Source organism: Crinia signifera, chromosome 1 (genome assembly GCF_055691185.1).
Source record: "Crinia signifera chromosome 1, ASM5569118v1, whole genome shotgun sequence".
NCBI lineage: Eukaryota > Metazoa > Chordata > Amphibia > Anura > Myobatrachidae > Crinia > Crinia signifera.
Window position 1 is genome coordinate 439,245,408 of NC_139217.1, and position 27,890 is coordinate 439,273,297.

A 27,890-nucleotide genomic window follows, 5' to 3' on the forward strand; every position below is an offset into this window, starting at 1 on the left:
CCTATTTTCACTTTCATTCATTATGGGGTACTGAGGTCTTATAACCTTGGGGAGGTCCCAAAGCTTCCAGAAAGGGCGGGAACGTGCAGAGCCTGTTGCAACAACGCCTGCCCAAACTGGGTATCATCACTGGCCACAGTGTCAAATTTATAAAATTTGACGAAAGTGTGTTGACCAGACCAGGTGGCAGCTCTACATAGCTGCAATGCTGACACACCCCGAGCAGCCGCCCAGGATGCTCCTACGGCTCTAGTGGAGTGAGCTCTCACTGAGGCCGGAATAGTCAAATGGGCTGCCACATATGCTTGCTGTACAGTGGAACGAATCCATCTAGCAATCAATTGTTTCGATGCCGGGCAGCCTTTCTTTTGTGCGCCATACAACACAAAAAGACACTCCGTCTTACGGATCCTTGATGTTCTCCTAACATAGATCTGCAGGATTCTAACCACATCAAGTGACTCAGGAATATCCTTATGTCCTGAACCAGAAGGCACCACAATCGGCTGGTTCATATGGAACGCCGAGACCACTTTAGGCAGGAACTGCTGTCTTGTCCGAAGTTCCGCCCTGTCTTGATGGAAAATCAGGTATGGACTCTTACAAGAGAGAGCACCAAGCTCAGAAACTCTTCTGGCCGAGGCCAGAGCCAGTAGCGTCACCGTCTTCCAGGTGAGGTATTTCAAGTCAATGGTATCCACTGGTTCAAAGCAGGCTGACTGAAGGTACTCCAGGACAACATCTAGGTCCCAAGGTGCCGTTGGCGCCACAAAAGGAGGCTGTATTCACAAGACTCCTTGCAAAAAGGTTTGGACTTCGGGATAGACCGCTAACTTTTTCTGAAAAAAGACAAAAAGGGCCGATATTTGAACTTTTAAAGACCCCAGCCGGAGTCCCTTATCAAGGCCCACCTGCATGAAATGCAGGAAACGGTCTAATTTAAAATATGCTGGCGGAAAACTCATGTGCTCGCACCAAGACACATATCTTCGCCAGATCTTATGGTAGTGCAAGGCCGTCACTGTCTTCCTGGCCCGGGTCATGGTGTTTATGACCGAGGAATGAAATCCCTTCAGAGCTAGGATGTTCCTCTCAACCTCCAGGCCGTTAAACAAAGACACCCTAAGTCCTGGTAGACGAAGGGGCCTTGTACTAGAAGATCTTTCCTTAGAGGCAGCCGCCACGGATCTTCTACCAGCATGTTTTGCAGATTTGCGTACCATGCTCTCCTGGGCCAATCCGGTGCTATTAGGATTGCCTGCACTCTCTGATGCCTGATCCTTTGCAACACTCTCCCCAGGAGGGGAAGGGGCAGGAACAGGTACACTAGGTCGTATGATCAGTCCGTGGTCAGAGCATCTGTTGCCTCTGCTTGAGGATCCCTTGTCCTTGAGCAATATCTTTCTACCTTGTGGTTGTTCCTTGAGGCCATTAAGTCTATCTGTGGGAGCCCCCACAGATCTACGATGCTTTCGAACACCTGAGGATGCAGACCCCATTCCCCGGGGTGGAGATCGTGACGACTCAGGAAGTCCGCCTCCCAGTTGTCCATCCCGGGTATGAAGATGGCAGATATCGCCACAGCATGCATCTCTGCCCAGGTCAGAATCTTGCAGACTTCTCTCATGCACGCTCTGCTCTTCGTACCGCCTTGGCGGTTTATGTAAGTTGCATTGTCCGACTAGACTTCCAGGAGGGAGTGAGCCTCCAGAAGAGCATAGTGTACAGCTCTCAGCTCCAAGATGTTTATGTGGAGCTGTGTTTCCATGTATGACCACCGGCCCTGGAATCGCATCCCCTGTGCAACTGCTCCCCAGCCGTTAAGGCTGGCATCTGTGGTCAGCAAGATCCAGTTCTGGATCCCGAATCGTCTCCCTGCAAGGAGATTTGGCGTATGTAGCCACCACTGCAGGAACTTTCTTGCCTTCACAGACAAGCAAATCAACCTGTGCATGTGGATGTGTGAGCCCGACCACATGCTCAATAGGTCCCACTGGAATATTCTTGAGTGGAATCTCCCGAACTGCAGCGCCTCAAATGAGGCCACCATAGTTCCCATCAGTCTGATGCAGAGGTAGACCGAGACTCTTTCTGGGGCTAGCACCTCCCTCAACAGCTGTTGTATTGCTGCAATCTTCTCCCCTGGGAGAAACACCCTTCTCTCCACTGTGTCCAAAATCATCCCCAAGAACTGGAGACGTTGGGACGGAATCAGTGAAGATTTTGGTATATTCAGGATCCATCCGTGCTGAGACAGGAGATGTCTTGTTGTCTCTATGGCCCCCAGCAGCTTGGACACTGACTCCGCTTTTAGCAACAAGTCGTATGGGATGATGTTTATCCCCTGAGCCCTTAATAAGGACATCATCTCCGCCATCACCTTGGTGAAGACTCATGGGGCCATTGAAAGTCCAAACGGTAGGGCTTGGAACTGGAATTGTTCCTCCAGGATTGCAAATCTCAGGAAGGCCTGGTGTGGGGCCCACATCGGTATGTGGAGGTACGCGTCCTTCACATCGATGGACGCTAGATATTCTCCCTCTTCCAGACCTGCAATCACTGCCCTCAGGGATTCCATTTGGAATTTGAACACCCTCAAGTAGGGGTTCAGGGACTTTAGATTTAAGATGGGTCGAACCGACCCATCTGGTTTTGGAACCACAAATAGGTTTGAAAAGTAACCCTTGTTCCTTTCTGCAGCTGGCACTGGTATAATGACCTGTGCTAGGATCAGCTTTTGTACAGCTTGTCTGAGGATACTGCGATCCTCCGCTGCTGCTGGGAATCCCGACCTGAAATATCTCTGAGGGGGTGGTCTTTCGAACTTCAGCCTGTAACCGTGTGAAATAATGGCCCTGACCCAAGGGTCGAGGGCGGATGCATCCCACACGTGACTGAAGAACCTCAGTCTTGCCCCCACCGCGGGAATATCCCGAGGTGGGAGTGGCCCGTCATGCGGCGGGCTTAGGGGTAGCTGCACTTGTGCTACGGTCTCTTGTAGCAGCAGCCGCTGCCTTCCTAGGCTTACCCCTGGCGCCTCTATTGGCGGTGGAGCCTCCTCTGGCCTTGGACCTGAATTTAGAGGTCCGAAAGGACTGCTGTGAACCCTCTGTGAAAGGGCGTCTTACCGGGGTGGAGGCTGACGGGAGGAATGTGGACTTACCAGCCGTAGCTTTTGATATCAAATCATCCAGTTCACTCCCAAAGAGCCTATCCCCAGTGAAGGGGAGACTCTCTACGCTGCGTTGGAGTCCGCGTCAGCGATCCACTGCCGCAACCACAGGGCCCTGCGGGCCGACACAGCCATGGCCGAGTTGCGGGCATTAATTGCACCTAACTCTTTTTGTGCTTCGCACATCATCTTTGCTGTGTCCTGGATGTGACGTAGCTTTTCAGCTACTGTAGGTACATCCATGTCACCCAACAGGCCTTCTTGTATCTGGCCTGCCCATGTGAAGATGGCTTTTGCCATCCAGCAACTAGCAAGCACCGGGCGTTGAGATGCCCCACTGGCTGTATACATAGCCTTTACCATGCCATCTAGTTTCCTATCTACCGCGTCCTTTAAGGTAGAGGTACCTGGAACTGGGAGCACCACATTTTTTGAAAGGCGGAACACCGAAGCGTCCACTATAGGGGGCTCCTCCCACACCTTCCTGCCCGTGGGGTCAAAAGGGAAGGTAGATTTAAAACGCTTGGACAATGTGAAGCGTTTCTCTGGATTTTTCCAGGCAGCTTTGAACACCTCTTCTAAATCAGACTGTTCATTAAAGACTATGTCTTGCCTTCTGTGTGACACAAAAAATGGGTCACCCTCAACCGGTGTGGCTAGAGGTAAATCTAGTACTTCTCTAACAGCAAGGACAAGGTTTTCAGTACCTTGAATGCAAGACTGAGACGCCTGTGAATCTACAATATCATCTGCGTCACCATCGCCATCACTATCATCCATATCGGAGTCAGGTGCCACGGCATCAAGTGCCCTTTTACGGGACACCCCTGGCATGGGTGTAAGAATATCCACCCTTGCTGGCAGGACCTTTAAATCCTGTTGGACTTGCTTAGTCTGCAAAGTATTTGTCGCCAGCTGTGATGAGACAGTCTCTAACATGGCTTTCATACCCGTGGCCCATGAAGGTTCCTGGGAGTCAGCCTGCGAGCTAATGCGCTGCGGAGACATGTTACTGAGCTGTGGTGACATACACTGCTCACATGCAACTTGTGATGTGGAGCTAGGAGCAAACTTGTTGCTGCAAGTCATGCAAGTTATTTTTCTCACCATGTTGGAGAAAATAACACCCCCTTAAACACACTGCAGTCATGCTGAACACACACACAGTGAATGTACAGTAGTATCTATATATACTCTGAGCTAAGCCCCGCCCCTTGTAATGGCGCCAGGGCTATGCTAATATTTATAATGGCGCCTGGTAACCCTTTAATAAGGATTGACCCTCGTAACGGTATATGCCCTAGTGGTCCAGTGTCAATGCCTGGCATACAGTCTGTCGGTGTGGCTGCAGTGTTAAAACAGCTGCGCGCGATCCCTGTGCAGGGCCATCGCGCCGCCATCGCCATTATGCCGCACTTAAAACCGGCGTCCCCACTGAGGGGACCCGGTTATCACTCACCACCGACGTTTTCAGGCTGAGCCAGGGGTGTGCAGCAGCTGGGGGTGTGCTCGCTGCAGCGCAATGCCCGCGGTAACAGCACCCTCTCAGGTCGGTGGACCTGCAGCAGGGATCAGCTCCGTTCCTTGAAAGGCCTGCAGCAGTCCCTTCCCCCGGCTTCCCTCATCGCAGGGAAGCTGTTAAGCCTAAACAGCCACCCCAAAATAACAAACTAAAATAAATTGAAGAAAAACTCTCTGGATCTCCAGGAGTGTGCATCCTCTCCTGAGGGCACATTTTCTAAAACTGGCTAGTAGGGGGAAGTAGAGGGGAGGAGCCAGCACACCCTGGTTGAAGAAAATGTTATGTGCCTGTCTCCTGTCAGATATCCTCTATTCCCCAAGGATATAAGACCTCAGTACCCCATAATGAATGAAATTGAAATAATATTTATCGAATCTAAAGATCCATATATTCAGGCAGGGCTGCAACTAGAAATTGTGGAGGTCGGTACTGATTTCATTTTCTAGCACCACATGCAATACACACAAATATATTTTATTTGTGCATAAAACAAGGTTTCAAAACATGAAACAAAGTTTGTATATTATCACTGAATTTGAATGCCAAGCAATCATGTCCTTGCACATATATAGTGCCAGTTACATATCATGTCCTCAGTAGTGCTGGTATAGATGTCCCCAGTAGTGGCAGTTATAGATGTCCTCAGTAGTGCCAGTTACATATCATGTCCTCAGTAGTGCTGTTACAGATGTCCCCAGTAGTGAGTGCCAGTTACATATCATGTCCTCAGTAGTGTTGTTACATATCATGTCCCCAGTAGTGCCAGTTACATATCATGTCCTCAGTAGTGCTGTTACAGATGTCCCCAGTAGTGAGTGCCAGTTACATATCATGTCCTCAGTAGTGTTGTTACATATCATGTCCTCAGTAGTGCTGGTATAGATGTCCCCAGTAGTGGCAGTTATAGATGTCCTCAGTAGTGCCAGTTACATATCATGTCCTCAGTAGTGCTGTTACATATGTCCCCAGTAGTGAGTGCCAGTTACATATCATGTCCTCAGTAGTGTTGTTACATATCATGTCCTCAGTAGTGCTGGTATACATGTCCCCAGTAGTGGCAGTTATAGATGTCCTCAGTAGTGCTGTTACAGATGTCCCCAGTAGTGAGTGCCAGTTACATATCATGTCCTCAGTAGTGTTGTTACATATCATGTCCCCAGTAGTGCCAGTTACATATCATGTACTCAGTAGTGCTGTTACAGATGTCCCCAGTAGTGCCAGTTACATATCATGTCCATCAGTAGTGCTGTTACAGATGTCTTCAGTAGTGGCAATTACAGATGTCCCCAGTAGTTTCACTGTCTGCTATTGTAAAGCGCAACGGAATATGCTGCGCTATATAAGAAACTGTTAATAAATAAATAAATAAATAGTGCGAGTTACATATCATGTCCTCAGTAGTGCGAGTTACATATCATGTCCTCAGTAGTGCCAGTTACATATCATGTCCTCAGTAGTGCCAGTTATAGATGTCCCCAGTAGTGCCAGTTACAGATGTCCTCAGTAGTGCCAGTTACATATCATGTCCTCAGTAGTGCTGTTACAGATGTCCCCAGTAGTGCCAGTTATATATCATGTCCTTAGTAGTGCTGTTATAGATGTCCCCAGTAGTGCCAGTTACAAATCATGTCCTCAGTAGTGCTGTTACAGATGTCTTCAGTAGTAGCAATTACAGATGTCCTCAGTAGTGCGAGTTACATATCATGTCCTCAGTAGTGCGAGTTACATATCATGTCCTCAGTAGTGCCAGTTACATATCATGTCCTCAGTAGTGCCAGTTACAAATGTCCTCAGTAGTGCTGTTACAGATGTCCCCAGTAGTGCCAGTTACAGATGTCCCCAGTAGTGCCAGTTACAGATGTCCCCAGTAGTGCCAGTTACAGATGTCCCCAGTAGTGCTTTTAGAATTTTTTATTTTTTTTGCACTTTATGGAATGTAGGGTTTTCAGAATAATTTGGATAACGGATATTTGGATAAGGGATACTCAACCTGTAGCATTTAACAAGCATAAGGGGCATATTCAAATGGTCGTCAGATTTTTGCAGCAAAATGTAAGGCCTAATTCAGCATGGATCGCTAATGTGAAAACTCTCAGTGGAATGCAAAGAGAAAGATGCAGCCCGGACAGAAAGAGAAAACGCCCCTAGCTAAAGTGCGAGAGACTTGTAAATGGATCACTAATCGCTACCATTATCAATTCCGGAACCATCGAAGAGTTTTCGGTATCAATCTGTGAATGAGACAGGCTGGAAGTGATCATCGCTGACATCACAGACCCTAATTAAAAACACCTATTACAATCCTTACACATTTGCAATAGCTATTTCCCCTTACGCATGCGCAATGCAGACATTAAGCATGTGCAGTCGTTCGATAATCACTCGGTTTGAGAGTTCTCTGATAAGCGATCCATCCTGAATTAGGCCCTACATTTGAGTATCACACCCATTATTGGATTACCACACCCAATACTGAATGCTCACTACAATTGCAGAAAATGGATTGCAAAACCTGTGGTACAGTAAATGTATAAATAGTTGAGAAATCAGGCAAATTTAATTAACATAAAAAAACCTTTAATTCAAAATGCTAAATATTTGCTGCTTTTAAATGACAGATTTAAAAATATATATTTGACAGTTATTTTAACCCCTTCCTGACAGAGCCAGTTTTTGCGTTCCTGACAGAGCCCTTTTTTTCAAATCTGACATGTCTCACTTAAGTGGGGATAACTTTTTTTTGCTTTTACTTATCCCAGTGATTTTGAGATTGTTTTTTCGTGACACATTGTACTTCAAATTAGTGGTAAATTTGGGTCGATACAGTCTGTGTTTTTTTGTGAAAAATACCAAAATGTCGTAAAAAAATGGAAAATTTAGCAATTTGCAAAATGTTAAATTTTCTGCTTGTGAGACAAATAATCATACCACTCAAAATAGTTAATAACTAACATAGACCATATGTCTACTTTATGTTTCCATCATTATTTCAACTTCCTTTTAATTTTTTTGGACACTAGGAGGCTTACAATATGAATAGCAAATTCTCAAATTTTCAAGAAAATTTCAAACACTGATTTTTTTAGGGACCAGTTCAGTTCTGATGTGACTTTGAGGGACTTGTATGTGAGACACCCCCATAAATGATACCATTTCAAAAACTGCACCCCTCACAGTATTCAAAACAGCATTTTGGAAGTTTGTTAACCCTTTAGGTGTTTCACAGGAATTAAAACAAAGTGTAGGTGAAATTTCAAAATTTCATTTTTTTTGCAGATTTGCAATTTTAATACATTTTTCTAAGGAACACAGTACATTTTACTAGAGAAATGTGACTAAAAATTGATTCCCCCAATTCTTTTGTTTTCATAAATATCCTATATGTGGCCCTAGTGTGCACGTTGACCAAACCACAGGCTTCATAATAGAAGGAGCACCTACTTGATTTTGGAGCCTCCTTTTTATGAGATTATTTTTTAGGCACCATGTAGGTTTCTAGGCACCATAAGATGCTAAAAGTTAGGAACCCCCCCACAAGTGACCCCATTTTGCAAACTACACCCCTCAGGGAATTCATCTAGGGGTATAGTGTACATTTCAAACCCCCAGGGGTTTCACCAATTGTGGTACAACTGGGCAGTGAAAATGAAAAATTATTTTTTTTACACAAAAATGCAGTTCTGGCTCCAAATTTGTCATTTTCAGAAGGTATGAAGGAGACAAAGCACCCCAAAATCTGTGCCCCAATTTCTCCCGAGTACGGCAATGCCTCACATGTGACCAAAAAATACCATTTGGGTGCATGGCAGGACTCAGAAGGGAAGGAGTGATTTTTGGATTTTGCAGCTCAGATTCTGGTGGAATTTTGGTGGGTGCTATGTCGCATTAGCAAGACCCCCCAAGTACCAATACAGTGGAACCCCCCCACAAGTGACCCCATTTTGCAAACTACACCCCTCAGGGAATTCATCTAGGGGTATAGTGTACATTTCAAACCCCCAGGGGTTTCACCAATTTTGATACAAGTGGGCAGTGAAAATGAAAAATTACATTTTTTTACACAAAAATGCAGTTCTGGCTCAAAATTTTTCATTTTCAGAAGGTATGAAGGAGACAAAGCACCCCAAAATCTGTGCCCCAATTTCTCCCGAGTACGGCAATGCCTCACATGTGACCAAAAAATACCATTTGGGTGCATGGCAGGACTCAGAAGGGAAGGAGTGATTTTTGGATTTTGCAGCTCAGATTCTGGTGGAATTTTGGTGGGTGCTATGTCGCATTAGCAAGACCCCCCAAGTACCAATACAGTGGAACCCCCCCACAAGTGACCCCATTTTGCAAACTACACCCCTCAGGGAATTCATCTAGGGGTATAGTGTACATTTCAAACCCCCAGGGGTTTCACCAATTTTGATACAAGTGGGCAGTGAAAATGAAAAATTACATTTTTTTACACAAAAATGCAGTTCTGGCTCAAAATTTTTCATTTTCAGAAGGTATGAAGGAGAAAAAGCACCCCAAAATCTGTGCCCCAATTTCTCCCGAGTACGGCAATGCCTCACATGTGACCAAAAAATACCAGTTGGGTGCATGGCAGGACTCAGAAGGGAAGGAGTGATTTTTGGATTTTGCAGCACAGATTTTGGTGGAATGAATGGTGGGTGCTATGTTGCACCAATACAGTGGAACCCCCCCACAAGTCACCCCATTTTGCAAAGTACACCCCTCAGGGAATTCATCTAGGGGTATAGTGTACATTTCAAACCCCCAGGGGTTTCACCAATTTTGATACAAGTGGGCAGTGAAAATGAAAAATTACATTTTTTTACACAAAAATGCAGTTCTGGCTCAAAATTTTTCATTTTCAGAAGGAATGAAGGAGACAAAGCACCCCAAAATCTGTGCCCCAATTTCTCCCGAGTACGGCAATGCCTCATGTGTGACCAAAAAGTGGCAGGACTCAGAAGGGAAGGAGTGATATTTGGATTTTGCAGCACAAATTCTGGTGGAATGATGGTGGGTGCTATGTCGCATTAGCAAGACCCCCAAAGCACCAATACAGTGGAACCCCCCCACAAGTGACCCCATTTTGCAAACTACACCCCTCAGGGAATTCATCTAGGGGTATAGTGTACATTTCAAACCCCCAGGGGTTTCACCAATTTTGATACAAGTGGGCAGTGAAAATGAAAAATTACATTTTTTTACACAAAAATGCAGTTCTGGCTCAAAATTTTTCATTTTCAGAAGGTATGAAGGAGAAAAAGCACCCCAAAATCTGTGCCCCAATTTCTCCCGAGTACGGCAATGCCTCACATGTGACCAAAAAATACCAGTTGGGTGCATGGCAGGACTCAGAAGGGAAGGAGTGATTTTTGGATTTTGCGGCTCAGATTCTGGTGGAATGAATGGTGGGTGCTATGTGGCATTAGCAAGACCCCCGAAGCACGGTGAAATTATGAACCTAATAATCCATAGATGTGTGGTATATTTTAAAACACTCCTTTATACATAGGCCGGGTTTGTCGGGGCAAGTGTCACACTGGAAAATAGTTTGCTTTCTTATTCCCTTTTTATAGCAAACTTTGCACCTTTTTTGTGTCCTGCCCTTTTTTCCAGTGGAGGGGATTTCATCAGGAAAATGCTGCCCTGGTACAATACGGGGGCCAGTACTAGAAGTACTGGGGCCCTCTGCCTGCTGGTTCCCAAATATTAGGCCCTTTATGACTTCCTCTTGAAAGTGCATAAATGTCCCCCTCTGGCCGGTAGAACGGAATAGCACGTAAGCGTTATACAGTGCCATCTGGATGATATACACGGCCAGCTTCTTGTACCAGATTTTTGTTTTCCGCAGGGCACTGTACGGCTTCAGTACCTGATCTGAAAGATCCACTCCGCCCATGTACCTATTGTAATCCAGGATACAATTAGGTTTTGAGGTGTGGGTACTGGTACCTCGTACAGGGACGGAGGTGGTACTGTCTCCGTGAATTGTTGTCAGTATAAGGACATCCCTCTTGTCCTTATATTTGACCAACAACATATTTTCGGTGCATATTCCCCTGCTTTCACCCCTTCTCATTACTTGGGCAATGTGCGTTTTTGGGAGGCCTCTTTGGTTCTTGCGCACAGTACCGCAAGCTGCTGTACCTCTTGAACCAAGGGCCTTAAACAGGGGGATGCTGGTGTAAAAGTTATCCACATAGAGGTGATAACCTTTATCCAGGAAGGGGTGCACTAAATCCCAGACAATTTTTCCACTAACACCTACGAGGGAGGGGGGGGGCATTCTGGCGGTTCAATTCTTGAATCCTTCCCTTCATATACCCTAAACCTGTGAGTGTACCCTGAGGTGCTTTCACACAGCTTATACATTTTTATGCCATACCTTGCCCTCTTACTGGGAAGGTACTGGCGGAATTTAACCCTTCCTTTAAAATGTATAAGGGACTCGTCTATGCAAATGAATTTATCTGGGATGTACATGTCTTCAAATTTGGCACTGAAATGATCAATGACCGGCCTGACTTTGAATAGCCGGTCAAAGGTGGGATCATCTCTGGGTGGGCACTGTGCATTATCGTTGTAATGCAAAAATTTAAGGATCGTCTCAAATCGAGCCCGGGGCATGGCCATACGGTAAAATGGGGTGCTGTACAGAACATCTGTACTCCAATATTGCCTAATTTCTGGCTTTTTTACTATGCCCATATGAAACACCAGACCCCAAAACGTCATCATCTCTACTGCATCTACAGGGGTCCACCTAGCAAATGATGACGTGGGGTTTTGAGCAATAAACTGCTGGGCATATAAATTAGTTTGGTCCACCATTAAATTTATAAAATCATCAGAGAAAAATAATTTGAAAAAGTCAATTTCTCTGAGACCTGTGGAATCAAATTGGATTCCTGGCATGGCCAAAAACTCAGGAACCTGGGGCTCAAAATTGTCTGGTGGTGGGGTCCATACGAGATCAATTATTGGGGGGGGGGGTCTCAGCTGCTCTACGGGGGCGTCTTTGAGGGGGTCCCTCATCACCAGAGGAGGAAGAGGAGCTTAAGGCGAATCCTTCAAATTCCCCGCTTGCATCACTGGCTGTGTCAGAGTCAGAAGCAAGCATGGCATATGCCTCCTCCGCTGAATACATTCTTCTGGATGACTGGGATGACATTTGGGATGACATTTGGGATGCCATTTTTATTTTTGTGTTACTGGTAGTGAAATGTTTCAACACGTGTATAGTGTAGGGGGGGGTACAAACTTTATTTCAACCCGGGGGGTATGTAGTGTGTATGTAGTGCAGAAAAAAAAAAATACTTTATACAAAAAAAAAAATGAAGGGGTTAAAAAAAAAAAAATTGAAGGGGTTAAAAAAAAAAATTGAAGGGGTTAAAAAAAAAAATTGAAGGGGTTAAAAAAAAAAAAAAAAAGGTCCTGCGCCAAAAATTGAGCACAGATGTTGGTCAGTAACGTCCGTCACTGAACAGCGCTCAAAGGCAACAGGAATTTGATCAAAAAAAAAAAAAAAATAGATCAACCCTGTGCCGAAAAAGATGATCAGTGATGTACGTCACTGATCAGCGCACAGCGGCCACAGGACACCCACAAAATCACAGTGTGTGTAAAAAAAAAATTAAAAAAAGACCCCACAGCACACACAAAAAAAAAAAAGGTGATCAGTGATGCAACACTGATTACCAGTGAGGGGCAGCAGGTGCACAACCTTTGGTGCAACTGACAGTGCAACTGGCAGGTATATATAAAAAAAAAAAACCTCTACACCCCCAAAAAGTTGCTGTTCACCTCAGATATAGTGATCAGCACAAAAGGCGGGGGCAGCAGACACAAAATTTAGCACTCTCTATCACTCTCTGTCACTATCTCTCTCTATCTCTCTATCTCTCACTATCTAACACTCTATGACACTGCAGCAGCAGCAGTGACAGGTATATATATATATAAAAAAAACCTGCGCCCCCAAAAAGTTGCTGATCAGTTAATTTATACTGATCAGCACAAAAGGGGGGGCAGCAGTCAGTTATATAAAAAATATATAGCACAATCTGTCACTATCTCTATCTCTCTCTCTCTCTATCTCTCTCTATCTCTCTCTATCTCTCTATAACTATCACACTGCAGCAGCACAAAATATAGCACTCTCTGTCACTAGGCCTCTCTATCTCTCTCTATCTCTCTCTCTCTATCTCTCTCTATATCTCTCTATCTCTCTCTATCTCTCTCTATCTCTCTCTCTCTATGTCTCTATCTATAACTATATCACACTGCAGCAGCACAAAATATAGCACTCTCTGACACTATCTCTCTCTATCTAACGCTATTACACTGCAGCAGCACAAGTTCACAACACAGGAAGTCACAAGTAACAGGATCCAGGAAGCATCCAGCACACTACAAGCAGTGATGAAGCAGGCAAGATATTTGCAAGGATCAGGTAAGTATTTGGCAAGGTTCAGGTCAGTATACTGCGGCAGCTAGGCACGGTGACCGCACTGCACGCAATTCCAGACCGGAATGGCGTCTGCAGTGCAGTCACCGTTAGTTTAAACCCCCCTCCATGGCTGTGATTGGTCCGTCGGTCCGACGGACCAATCACGGCCTTTGGGGGCGGGCGGGGTGAGGTGGGGTGACACCAGTGTCACCCTTACACCCCGCGGTGATTGGTGCTGTACTTTACAGCACCAATCACCTCCGATCGCGTGTCACCGGCGAACGTTATTCGCCGGTGACACAGAAAACGCTGTAATTGGCTGTTCACACTGAACAGCCAATCACAGCGATCGCCGACGGGGGGGCGGCATCGCAGCCCCCCCTGGGCATGCACGGACATGTCTGCTGTCAGGGACAGCAGACATGTTGAAACTGTCACCGCGTCTATAGACGCGGTGACAGTTACAAGCCATGACGTACATTTACGCCATGTGTCGGGAAGTACTTCCCGACCATGACGTAAATGTACGTCAATTGTCGGGAAGGGGTTAAGGTGCACATATATAAATGCATGTACTGTAAGACACTTTTTGTAACTTACAGTAATTTTTTTTTTAATTAGTAAAAAAAAAAAAATGTACAGTAACTCCCGCCTGTCCTGTCCATATAACATCCAATACTGTACTTGTCCCATGTCAATGCGTATTTATAATGGGTGCAATGTGCGTAGGCCCGGCGACAAAGGGGGGGGGTGTCAAGGGGACAACAGTGATGGGCCTCAATGATCTTGGGGCACCAGAGGTATGGCTATGGCATCAGTGATGTACGCCATGACTGTGGCATCAGTGATGTACGCCATCTGATGTATGCCCTGTTCTGGCCATCTGTACACTACTGTACAGATGTACTGTACTCTACACCCCCCCCCCATGCGCGATTCGCGGCAGCCCCAGGATTAAATGGCACATGCAAAACACTGACATGGCTAGCTATGGTCGACAATGAAAAAGATTAACATGAGTACATGAGTCTTTGAAGATTTCTTTTTCTTTTTTGACCTTTCTGTGATTGGTGCTGTACTTTACAGCACCAATCACCTCCGATCGCGTGTCACCGGCGAACGTTATTCGCCGGTGACACAGAAAACGCTGTAATTGGCTGTTCACACTGAACAGCCAATCACAGCGATCGCCGACGGGGGGGCGGCATCGCAGCCCCCCCTGGGCATGCACGGACATGTCTGCTGTCAGGGACAGCAGACATGTTGAAACTGTCACCGCGTCTATAGACGCGGTGACAGTTACAAGCCATGACGTACATTTACGCCATGTGTCGGGAAGTACTTCCCGACCATGACGTAAATGTACGTCAATTGTCGGGAAGGGGTTAAGGTGCACATATATAAATGCATGTACTGTAAGACACTTTTTGTAACTTACAGTAATTTTTTTTTTAATTAGTAAAAAAAAAAAAACGTAACTCCCGCCTGTCCTGTCCATATAACATCCAATACTGTACTTGTCCCATGTCAATGCGTATTTATAATGGGTGCAATGTGCGTAGGCCCGGCGACAAAGGGGGGGTGTCAAGGGGACAACAGTGATGGGCCTCAATGATCTTGGGGCACCAGAGGTATGGCTGTGGCATCAGTGATGTACGCCATGACTGTGGCATCAGTGATGTACGCCATCTGATGTATGCCCTGTTCTGGCCATCTGTACACTACTGTACAGATGTACTGTACTCTACACCCCCCCCCCATGCGCGATTCGCGGCAGCCCCAGGATTAAATGGCACATGCAAAACACTGACATGGCTAGCTATGGTCGACAATGAAAAAGATTAACATGAGTACATGAGTCTTTGAAGATTTCTTTTTCTTTTTTGACCTTTCTGTGTTGATTTTTTCTTGTGGCGATTCGCATCACCCCCCCCCCCCGCAACCCCCACTCCCGCGATTCACGGCACACATACCCCCCCCCCTGCAACCCCCCCCTCCCGCGATTCGCGGCACCCCCCCGCGACCCCCCCCTCCCACAATTCGCAGCAACCCCCCACCGGAACCCCCGTGAACACCCCCCCCCCGCAACCCCCCCTCCTGCCATTCTCGGCACCCCACCCGGTGACCCCCCCTCCCGCGATTCGCGGCACACCCCCCCGGACCCCCCCTCCCACGATTCGCCGCAACCCGCGCCCCCGCAACTCCCCTCCCGCGATTTGCGGCACCCCACCCCACCCCCACCCACCCCGCCACCCCCCCTCCCCCGATCCTCTGCAATCCCTCCCGCGATTCGCAGCAAGCACCCCCCCACCCCCCCCGCAACCCCCCGTCCCGCAATTCGCGGCACACCCTGCGACCCCCCCTCCCGCAATTCGCGGACACCCAAGTTGCAATATAGGGCATCTTTCATACAATTCTAACCATATTTCTCATATACAAACGTTCACAAATTAAGGGGGCACAGCCCCTTACGACGGTCTGAAGAGCGCCCGTAGGGCGTGATGAATCACCTAGTTTTAATATATGTTCTTAACCTACTTCGATCACACACAAAAAAATTAACATTTCTGAGCGTTTTTTGGAAAATAATATTACCCATATAAGTGGTTAAAATTCGCAGCAACCCCCCACCGGAACCCCTGTGAACCCCGCCCTCCCCCGTTTTGCGGCACCCCCCCCGCAACCCCCCCTCCCGCAATTCCCAGCAAACCCCCACCCCCCCCACTCCCACCCCCGCGATTCGTGGCAGCCCCAGGATTAAATGGCACATGCAAAACACTGACATGGCTAGCTATGATCGACGATGAAAAAGGTTGACATGAGTTTTTGAAGATTTATTTTTCATTTTTTTTAATGTTTTCATATTCATTCTCATGTCTCGACATGGACACCAATGAAGTGCCACACTTATGTCAACATTTACATGTGTTGACCTTTCTGTGTTGATTTTTTCTTGTGGTGATTCGCATCACACCCCCCCCCCCCCCCGCAACCCCCACTCCCGCGATTCACGGCACCCCCACCCCCCGCAACTCCCCCTCCCGCGATTCTCGGCACCCCACCCCGTGACCCCACCTCCCGCGATTCGCGGCACACCCCCCGGACCCCCTCCCACGATTCCCCGCAACCCCCCCCCGTGCGATTTGCGGCAACCCACCCCCCGCCACCCCCCCTCCCCCGATTCTCTGCAACCCCTCCCCTCCCGCGATTCGCAGCAACCACTCCCCCACCCCCCGCAACCCCCCCTCCCGCAATTCGCGGCACCCCCCGCGACCCCCCCTCCCGCAATTCGCGGCACCCCCCGCGACCCCCCCTCCCGCGATTCGCGGACACCCAAGTTGCAATACAGGGCATCTTTCATACAATTCTAACCATATTTCTCATATACAAACGTACACAAATTAAGGGGGCGCAGCCCCTTACGACGGTGTGAAGAGTGCCCGTAGGGCGTGATGAATCACCTAGTTTTAATATATGTTCTTAACCTACTTCGATCACACACAAAAAATTTACAATTTCTGAGCGTTTTTTGGAAAATATTATTACCCATATAAGTGGTTAAAATTCAGCTTTAAAAAAAAAAAATAACATGGCTAATTGAATATGCCCCTAACTGTCAGACTAACACAAATGTGAATGAGCACACACACATGCGATCTGTTGTTTGCGGCATATTTATTCTCCACTACGCACATCGGTGTAACTATCAGCTCTAGAACAGTCAGCGACAGAGACCTACCAGAATGTAAGCAGGAGTTTTGTTCTATCACAGATGTCTTTGTCTATTGATTGAGCACATGGAATTCTTACATTTATTCCCCTAACACAACAGGGGATAATAAGGGATTTACAAATCATATGCACAAAAGAAAAGATTGTATATGGACACTATAGTATGTATATTTTAAACCCAATGTGTGGCTTTAATATTCTTTAATAAGTCAACGTTGTCTTTCGTTTCATTCTCAAACTCCTATATGTGTTGTCTGCAATCAGTGCTGTGTGTACATTACAACCAGTGCTGCACAGACGTCCTGCCTGCACATGCCCAGTACAAACCTCTGTGGATCCGGCAATCATTCACCCATTGAGATGTCTATTTGCTTATAGCAGCATTCCTGCTCCTAATGCTGGAAAGCTGCACTGCCTCTGTACCAGCTATAACAAAAGATATGATTCACCCACCAGAACACCCTCCACATCCACAAATAAGGTCTGCCATTAACTAGCAATGAGTGAATTTCATTTAAAAGGCATCTCAGCTAGATGGGAATAACGTGATGATGTTATTTAGCCCAGTCTCCCATCAGCATCCGTAAAGATAATTCTGTATCGTCACATAGAAAAGATTGCTGTAATCACATGTATTTATTTCCGTAAAACGCTGGATCCTTCCTGGAAACCTGGCTGATGAAATTTACTCCGTCTTTCCCCATATAGACAGGAAAACATGGATTTCAGCAACTCCTCCGTGTTTGATCAACATAAAGGTAAGTCAACGATTAAGTGCTTTCACCATTTCAGCTGCTTATGGACTGTTAATTCAGCAGTCGCTGGCTTCCTATTCGTCGTATGTGTTTAATAATAATCTGAGCATGTGAAGTGATGTCGCTCGTTACGGAAAAACTATGTCCGGAATTCATGCAGGTTTTTAAAATATTTAATAATCATTAGATTTTTGTAGACACTAACGTCTTGTCAAATGCATGTTTTTATTTCCTGAATGATGAATTCCAGAATAGTTTTCATCAGACATGTAAAACACGTCACTTACTGCATTTATAATATCCTTCTATGCTGCATATTTTTTTATCTCGTTACTTTATTATTTTTGTAGTGTTTAGGTTTAGTCTGTGCTGTTTTTATAGCCCTCACGACACAGTTTGTACGCTAAAATCTCTCCCGCAATTGGCAGTCATCTAGTGTTAATTCCCCTCGCCGTTCGTAGCATCCTCATGACATTTGTAATGAATCGTGTCTGACCCCCATGAATTAGACCCAGGAGAGACACGATTTGGTGTTTCTCCACAACGACAATACAAGTGAACCGCTGATGCTTGCTGCATGCTGCTCTGGCCTGTGCGGCTTCACTCAAATGATTTCTATTAGCAAAACAATTTGGGTATGTTGGATCATTGGAACAGCGAAGTGTCTGAGTTTATATCCACAACGGGCCTGCCGGTACCTTATTGCAGGAAATATACTGTGTGCTTAGAGTAGCTTCTGGCAGAATAAACACTAGGGGAACCAATTTTGCATGTTTAGGTTGCTATGGAAATGCAGATGGAGTGAAGCTGCCTTTTTGCAGTGCAAGGATTCAGCAGAAGCAGTATGCAGCAATTGGGTGCACTCTATTGCACCAGGGAATGAATGGGGTTCCTCCCCGTCAAAGTTTAAATGGTCTGGACTTTATTTATAGACTAGAGACTTATTATCAGCAAAAGGCTCACTTGGTTTGGCACATACACATACACCAGAGGAAAAGTGCAGGGGACCCTAGATATTTGTCATAGATTTTCAATGAGAAAGCATTTGTGAATGTCAACAAACATCAGACATTTGGGAGAGTGCCACCTAAATATACATATAGGAAGGATGGTATAGAATAGTGCTGCATGTGTCACATGTGCTGAATGAGAGATGTATTTTGTGTAGCTTGCAGAGCTAGTTGCGTCTCAAAGTGTGCCTGGCTCTGCCAGCGTAGCATATGCGCCAGAAGGGAACAGTGATATGTATGCATCAGGTTAATGCCAGGAACAATAGAGTAATATATATGCCTGCTTTACGCTGGGCGATATTATAGCTTCACTATAGGATTGTGATCCTTGCACTTGGGGTTTTGGCAGTCAGAAGACAGACAGTGGCATCCTAGTGGTCAGGATCCCAACACCGTTCAGGTAAGTATGCTAACCATCCCCCTTTCTCCACTAACCCCCCACCAAAAACCTAAATGTACCCCCTTATTGTCTAACTTCTCAATGCCTAACCCTAATTATCCCCAGGAGCCTAACCCTAACTCCCTCTCACCCGCAGTGCCTAAACCTAAAGTGTATCAGTCCCCTCCCCCAGCGCTCCAATCCAGCCTAGGCCAGCCTCGCCACCCACACATGTGGCATCATGATGTGACAACAATAGGCAGGAATTGTGGGCAACAGGGAGGAGCTTAGTACCTTACCATCAAATGCAGTTGCCACAAGGAGGTGTGTTCAGCAGTATCCGGACTGTGGATTGATGGTCTAGTGGTCGACCTTACCATGGTTGACCACTAGAGGTTGACAGCGTCTAGTTATACTTGGTCGTCCACATTTAGATAGACAGGGACGGGAGATTGGCAGAAGGTAAGCATTGACGGGAACCTGGTTGACCGTAGCAAGGTAGACACAGCTTTTTTGTCTTTTTTTGGTGCACTTGGTTCCTACTCTATGATCCAAGTGGACATGGAGTAGGAAGAAAATAGTGTAGCAAGCCTAGTAAGGCACCATCCCCAAAGCATGGCGAGTGTCCACAGGCATCTTGCTGACATTTGGAACAAAAAAAGATGAACAACCCGTGTCGATTTTGCTACTATCGACCAGGTTCGCGTCGATGCTTACCTTCTATTCATCTCCCGTCCCTGTCTATCTAAATGCGGATGACCAAGTGTAGGCCTCTAACTTGACCCCGTCAACCTCTAGTGTTCGACCATGGTACCACTAAGGATCAGGCTCCAGACTGTGCATTTAAATTAGACATTAGACATATATTACAATATACTGTTGTACTTTCTACAGTGCATTGTGTTATTAATCTGGTACATTATCATGCGTGTACTATCAGTATTTACTGTAATTATATTTATAAAGAGGCCCAAATCATGCACTCTGCAGTAGCTGGTTACATTCCATATAGAGGCTGGTCACACCGCCAAGCATGGCACCTCCCAGTAGGCCCTTCATGCACTAGTTCAACACTGATAATACTCCACACATTTATCACACAGGAGTCAGATTTGAAGACCAGCACTGCAAGGCAGTTAAACCAGAAGGCATCATTAGGTAGTTCCTATGACATAGAGCAGGCATGTCCAAACTGTGGCCCTCCAGCTGTTGAGAAACTACACCACACTTGCCTAACCTCCCGGAATGGCCAGGAGCCTCCCGAAAAATCGGGTCCTTCTCCCGGCCCCCTCGGGAAGGTGGTGATTGCCCCGCTCCCCCCTTGCCCGCTGGTTTAATTACTGTGGGTCCGCGGGGGGCATTTCGCGTCATTTATGTCAAGTGATGTCAGCCTTGCCCCTGCCCCCTGATGCATTGCCTCTCCGGGCTTCGCCTTCTCCCGGAGAGGTGAAATCCAAAGTAGGCAAGTATGCACTCACTACACATCCCAGCATGCCTTGCCATAGATTTACCATTCCCTAATAGCAAAAAAGTGGCAAGGCATGATGGAACTTAGTAGTTTCACAAGAGCTGGAGGGCCATAGTTTGGACATGCCTGACATAGAGGTTCCGAAACGTTCTTCAAGGCACCCTAACAGTCCAGATTTTAAGGATATCTATGGCTGAGCACAGATGGTTAAATCAAATTTATTGATGTACTAATTACAGTGACCTTTGTCCAAGCTTTTTTATCCTTAAAACTTGGACCATTAGGGTGTTTTGAGGAACTCATTTAGGAACCTCTGCTATGGCATAAAATAATTAAGACTAGGCTTACCATACAATCCCTTTAAACCTGGAACACTCATGAATTACACAGATTCTGTGGCTGTTGACTTCAAGACTGAATCTACCCTGCTTTTAATCCGCTAGAGAACCTGCGCAATTCATAAATGTCCTGGTTGAAAGAGATGATATGGTAAACCTAATTAAGATGAGGCAAGATATAGAACTGCAAACATCATGCAACTTTCAGTATGACTTTTCCGTTGTCTTGTCACAGTCTATTGAATACTATGGTTAACAAACCTATAGCACTCGTCTTTGGCTCTGAGATCTGTAAAGCACAGTGGGGACCCAGTTCTAACAACATAAATGTGAGAGACAGGACTTCCAGACAAGGCCTTGCTCAGCGGGGATCTTTCCAGTTCCACCTGCTTATCAAAACGTCATTCCGAGAAATGTTGGTCAGAGGAATTAGGAGTTAACGCTTAAATGTCTGTAGGATATCTTACTATATGTACAAAGCCATCAGTCCAGTTTTATAATTCTTATACATTCTGCATAGCCGACATGATCAATGATTATAATGTCAATGGGCCAGATATATCAAGCTTCAAAAAGTGATAGGGCCAGATGCACTAAGCTTCAAAAGTGATAAAATGGAGAGCGATAAACAGCCAGCCAATCAGATCCTACCTGCCATTTCACAGGCTGTGGGCCAGATGCACTAATCTTCAAATGTGATAAATTGGAGAGTGATAAACAACCAACCAATCAGCTCCTGCCTGACATTTTTCAAACACAGTCTGTGACATGGCAGGCAGGAGCTGATTGGCTGGCTGTTTATCATGCTCCATTTTATCACTTTTGAAGCTTAGAGAATCTGGCCCCTTAAGTGGAGAGTGATAAACCACCTGCAATCAGCTCCTACCAGTCATTTTTCAAACCCAGCTTATAAACATGCAGTAATGTTGGCTGGTGGTTTATCAATCTCCATTTGATATTTTTTTTAAGCTTGATACATCTGGCCCAATAACTCATTAATTGCAATAAACAAAACATTGACGGCATGATACAAACCTGCAAGCATATGGGGCATACATTGTGTGCATGGAAATAATTATCTTATTAGGTAAGTGTCAGGTTATGCACAAGATGCAGTTGGTACTCGCACTAACCCAATACAGGGGGTGATTCTGGCTGGGGGTGAAAAATCGCTGCTTAGCGAGCCTTCTAACGCTGCCGGTCGTGCGAATGACCACCCCTGCCACGGTCTGCACATCCCCACCGCACTGCCAATGGATGTTTTGCTTAAACATCCATTCGCAGGGGAGAGTACGGGGGAAAAATCATTCGATGGTCACGACCATCGAATGATTTTTCCCCTGTTCCCAAAAGTCAGTCTGGGCTGACAGACTTGCAGCATCCGGGTCTGAGAATGGGAGCTCCTTGTTATAGTAAATGGCTTGCGGCAGCAGATTAAACTACGGGGGCAGGAGGGTGGGTAGTGCAGCCGGCGGGACTTAAGTACTGGCGTGTTGCGCCAGGGTAAGCTCCAGGCAAGGAGGGAGGGAGGGAAGGTAGAAGGCACAGGGGAGCGGCTGGCTGGGCGGCGGCAGGGAAGGTAAGGAGAGCACTGTGACTTACTGTCTGACTCAGCTAGGGCAACCCAGCGGCAGCAGAAGGCTCATCCACCACGCGGTGACGGAGACCGCAGCAGCAGGCAGGCAGCACACATGGGAGGGGCCGGGCACGTGACTGACCAGTGGCGAGAATGCCAAAGGGGAGGGGACCTGCTCATCACAGACTTGCCTTCTAAGTGCAGCAGGATGGCCACTCCCCCGCCTCCTGCAGAACAGATTGCCTGAAGGCTAATTAGTGTAAAAAACAAAAGCATTTCTGGGTCAGTGGAAGAAAGGTGCCGGTATGTCATACTGTCCCATACCGGCCCACTTCGACCACTGGGTATTTCCATACAAGTAGTAGTGAGTAACCAGTGGAGCCATCATTTCCATTTTAACTTCAGTCTTAGTAAAGAGTAACAAGATTCTCCAATTCCATTTTTTTAGGCTTCTTTTTTGGAATTATTTGAAACTAATCCTACATTTGATCATTTCGTTTTATGCTATTTTATTGTGAAATAATAATGATATGATAAGCGGGTGGCACTAAGCTGTTATTAGCACCACAAGCCACTGAAAGTAATGTTACAGTAGTGAAGGTTAGTGCACCATTACAGCAGAAATGATAGAGCCTACTTTCTACTGAGATAAATACTTACTGTGCAATGTATAGTATATGAAATAGTATCACACCTAAATGTCTCTTACATACTCCCATGTATATACTTCCATCTATCGTGACATGACCTCATGTTGCCTGAATTTTCCCCATCTAGTTTATGTTCACATAGCCACATGTGCTACATTATAGCCTTGTGCTGCCTCATGTGCCGCCCTCATGACCTAAAGGCAGTAGCGGATTGGGATGGAAATCCAGTCCAAAAAGTTTCTTTATGCAGCCCTTGTGCAGGTGGGGTCTGTAGAGGGGGGGTGTTCTGTTGAAGTGGCGGGATCTCTCTTCCTGGGGCCTAATTCTAAGTTAGAAACGGTTGCAGCCATCTGCAATTATGTCTGTGGGGTTGCAGCCCTACTTTGCTGGTATTCACCGGCTACCGCTTCCATAATAATCGCATATGCCCTAACATACTGTATGCGATTAGTAACACAAGGGAAAGCTCTTGCAATAAAAGCTGTTCTTTGCAATGCATGCGCAGAGTGACCGCGCTGGCCGCAGGGCATGCTGGGACGGATCTGTGACAGATACCGCACACAGTGCTGCGGATAGAAGCCCATAGGCTTATATAGGGTATTGCCATCTTTTTCTGGCAATACTCCCCGCAGTGGTTCCCCAGCGTGCGAGCATTAGTTCATAGGAAAATGTGGAAAAAACCCAGATCACAGGGTTTTTTACGGCATTTTTGCGTTAGTGCATCCCGCCCTTTATGCTAATTCCGCTTCAATGCCCTTCACTGGTGTCATAAGCAGATTCGGAGTTTAATCACACCACCAGTCTGTCACTCTCTACTCATCTGTATTCAACCATAGATATGATTAAAACCTGGACTATAAGGGTACCTTAAGGACTGAGTTAGGAAACCACAAACAAGGGCATGTCTCCCAACATTGGATCATTGTACTGGGACTGGGTACCTTGCCACATCACTGAGGAGGAATGTCTTGTGTGTAGAGGGGTGTGCCACACCAGGCTGTCTTTTAGCTGTCTCCAGTCCCCACCTATCTCATGTTATCTGCCGTGTATGAGAGGCATAGGCGTGCACACAGGGGGTGCCAGGGGTGCACAGGCACCTCCTAATGACTGGCACCCCCGGCACAATTGCAGCACCTCCTAATGACCGGCAGCGGCAGTGCCCCCTCTCCCGGCCGGCTAGCAGTACCTGCGCTGGGTTGCTGGCCTGGCTGGGCTCCTTCAGCAGCAGTCAGCACGAGTCGAGTGTTCAAAAGGGGGCGTGGCCACGGGGGTCCGTGATTAGGCCATGCCCCTGCCTTTTCCTGTGCCCGGGTAGACCACACTGCAGCTGCAGCGGCCCTGCCTACTGTTCTGCCACTGTGGCAGGCTCTCAGGCTGGCTCCTGGCTGAAGCCTGAAGGTAATGTGTGCACTGCAGAGACTGGGGAGTGTGACATTTATTGTGTGGGAGTGGGCTGTGTGTGAGAATGTAGTGAGGGGAACAGGGGGCCTGATTCAGGATCACTCACTAAGCAACAATCTTTTGCTGCTTAGCAAGTAGAACACCGCCCGCAAATAACTGTGAAAACTGTAATGTCCCTGCTGTATTGTTACCTGCCTGGCTGATGCGGTGACCAGTGGCGCAGCTGATGGCTGCCTAGGCGCTGTGCAGCTCAGCACGTATGTGTGCCCTGTGTGATAACCGTACTGTCCCTGCTGTATTAACCATACTGTCCCTGCTGTATTATCTTATCCACGGCGCCACTGGTCGCCGCAACAGCCAGACACGGCTGTTGCGGCGACCAGTGGCGCCGTGGATAAGAATTTTTTTTCTTTGGTTGCCTAGGCTCTGTGATGCTCGACAGGTACGTGTTCCCTGTGTGATAACTGTACCGTCTCAGCCTATATTGTTCCCCACCCGGGGGTCCAGTGGCGCAGCGAATATATGTTCCCCGCATCTATATACCTCAGGGTACATCTAGCGTTTACATATAATACAAATATAAGTCACTATGCACTGTGTAATATGAATATGGGTCACTATGTGCTAATATTAGTCACTATGCACTGTGTAATGTGAATATGGGTCACTACACTCTGTGTAATGTGAATATTGGTCACTACGTGTGAGTATTGGTCACTGCGCGCTGTATAATATGAATATGGGTCACTACGCACTATGTAATGTGACTATGGGTCACTATGTATGAATATTAGTCACTATGCGCTGTGTAATGTGACTATGGGTCACTATGTGCGAATATTGGTCACTGTGCTGTGTAATGTGAAAATGGGTCACTACGTGTGAATATTGGTCACTGCGCGCTCTATAATGTGAATATTAGTCACTGCGTGCTGTATAATGTGAATATTGGTCACTGCGCACTGTATAATGTGAGTATGGGTCACTGCGCGCTGTATAATATAAATATGGGTCACTACGCGCTGTGTAATGTGAATATCGGTCACTAGTGCGAATATTGGTCAGTACATGCTGTGTAATGTGAATTTGGGTCACTACATACTGTGTAATGTGAATATGGGTCACTGCACACTGCGTATAGTGATTATGGGTCACTACATGCTGTGTAATGTGAATATGGGTCACCTCGCAGCCATTTTCCCAGTGGTCTTTACCGCTGCTCTGCCGGACCGATGATGAGGTGAGTAGAATTAAATGGGTGAAGGGTGTACAGCGTGTGGGGCCCCCAGCAACACTTATGTGGCATCATATGTAATAGCTATTATTACAATGTGTGGTATAATATGTAATGGGCATTATGGAATGTGTACTGGGCATTATTGCATAATGTGCAATGGGCATCACAGTGTCAGGTGTAATGTGTAATGGGCATCACGGTGTGAGATGTAATGGGCATCGTGGTCTGGGTCAATGTGTAAGGGGCATCATGGTGTGAGGTGTAATGTGTAATGGGCAGCACAGTGTGAGGTGCAACATGTAATGGGCATCACAGTGTGAGGCGCAACGTGTAACGGGCTTCACAGTGTGAGGTGTAACGGGCATGACGGTGTGAGTCACAACATGTAATGGGCATTACGGTGTGTGGCGTAATATGTAAAGGGACTTACAGTTTGTGGTGTAATGGGAATTACAGTGTTTGGTATAATGTGTGTGACATATCGTGTATTGGTCATTATGGCATGTGGGTTTGTGACGTGTATTAGGCAATACAGTGTGAGTTTTTGGCACGCGCCTTCAGCGCACACTGTCCCTATTATCCCTATTTTACAAAAATTCGTCAAGCCCTGGCATAATGTGGAATGTCCATTACTGTGTGTGGCATTATGTTTGATGGGCATTATGGTCTGTGGTATTATGTGTATTGGGCATTATGCTGGGTGGCATTAGGTGTAATGGGCATTACTGTGTGCGACATTATGTGTGATAGGCATTACGGTGTGTGGCATTATGTGTAATGGGCATTATGGTGAGTGGCATTATGTGTAATGGGCATTATGGGGTGTGGCATTATGTGTAATGGCCATTACAGTGTACATTTTTGCAGCGCGCCTTTGGCGCGCACTTTCCTTGTTTCTCGTGTGTGATGTGGGAATGATTAATTCTGAAGCCCATATACATAAATAAGTCACCTTCTATTTAGTTTGCATTGATGCCCAGTAGGCGTGATGGACATGCCCAGTCGGCTTTGATGGACATGCCCAGTAGGTGTGATGAACACGCTCCTCCAATGGTGCACCCCCTAATAAAATGGGCTGCGCACACCTATGATGAGAGGCAACTGTACTCTGTACCGGCTTACAATGCACACCAGCAGCAACCAGACATACTGCCTGGCAATCAGGGTAATGCAGTCCATTTGTGAATTTGGAATAAGGACTTTCTTGCTGAAATCAGAATGGTAAGGAGGTATGCAGGGGTGAGCGTGCCAGGATATTGTGGAGCCACTGAGGACAGAGGTGGCAGTATGCTCCAGTTTTACTTGCATTATACCCCTCTCTTTTGCTTTCGTTTATGTAAGCCCAGACAATGGGAAGCGAGTTCAAAAGGCTGCTATAAAGAACATCGATGAAATGTGACTTTTTATGCCCCAATGCTTAAGAAAGACAATATAATTATTTCATATCTGACCATATGCACTGCAGTACTATAGACTGCAATGCAGACATTGTGTCATTTCCCATGTACACAGCTGGGGATTCACACAAGGATTTGTCCTTTAGTCATGTTTTTCATCCAATGAATGATCAGTAAAAAAATAATTCACATGGCTTCTATATTTAAATATAGGAGTGAAAAATGTGGACAAATGATGGTAAACCATTGATCATGAATTATAGCTGCATGAACTAAAAGTATTCGCTGGGCATGAGGTATGTGTGGTATGAAGCGGGTTGAATATGACCGCCGGCAGTCAAATTAGGCTATAGCCATCCCTGAAGGGATTAGGGGGAGATGTACTAAGCCTTGAAAAGTGATAAAATGGAGAGTGATAAACCATCAGCCAATCATCTCCTACCTGTAATTTTTCAAACCCAGCCTCTGACAGCCTCTAATGGCAGTTACGAGCTGATTGGCTGGCTTCTTATCACTCTCCCTTTTATCACTTTTCAAGCTTAGAACATCTGGCCCTTAGAGAGATAAGGAATTCCATAAGGTGATTGTCTATGGAGTGTAATTATTAAGCCATTCTGTCCCTTATATAATGCAAAAACTGTAGTGTTAAATTGCACTACTGCATACCTCTCTACTGTCCTGATTACTGCGGTACAGTCCCGTGACTTGGAGACTGTCCCGCTGTCCCTCCCAGGGCCGGAGGAGGCGGGGTTGCAGAGCAGCGGTGATCGCTGAAGAGATGTCATGTGATGTTTTATGCTC

The 27,890-nt window shown here is 46.4% G+C and overlaps 1 protein-coding gene across 2 annotated transcripts in view; it reads left to right on the forward strand.

The window, feature by feature from the left end:
* The first annotated feature begins 17,175 nt into the window (after window positions 1-17,175).
* Window positions 17,176-27,890, forward strand: part of ANKRD55 (ankyrin repeat domain 55) — a 105,088-nt gene continuing 94,373 nt past the window's right edge. Inside the window, exons 1-2 of one of the 2 annotated variants that reach the window (XM_083153531.1) lie at window positions 17,176-17,359; window positions 17,587-17,636. In XM_083153531.1, coding sequence (XP_083009657.1) covers window positions 17,274-17,359; window positions 17,587-17,636 — 136 coding nt within the window. In that variant the 5' untranslated portion in view covers window positions 17,176-17,273. The remainder of the gene's footprint in view (window positions 17,360-17,586; window positions 17,637-27,890) is intronic. The other variant, XM_083153537.1, reaches the window with a different exon arrangement.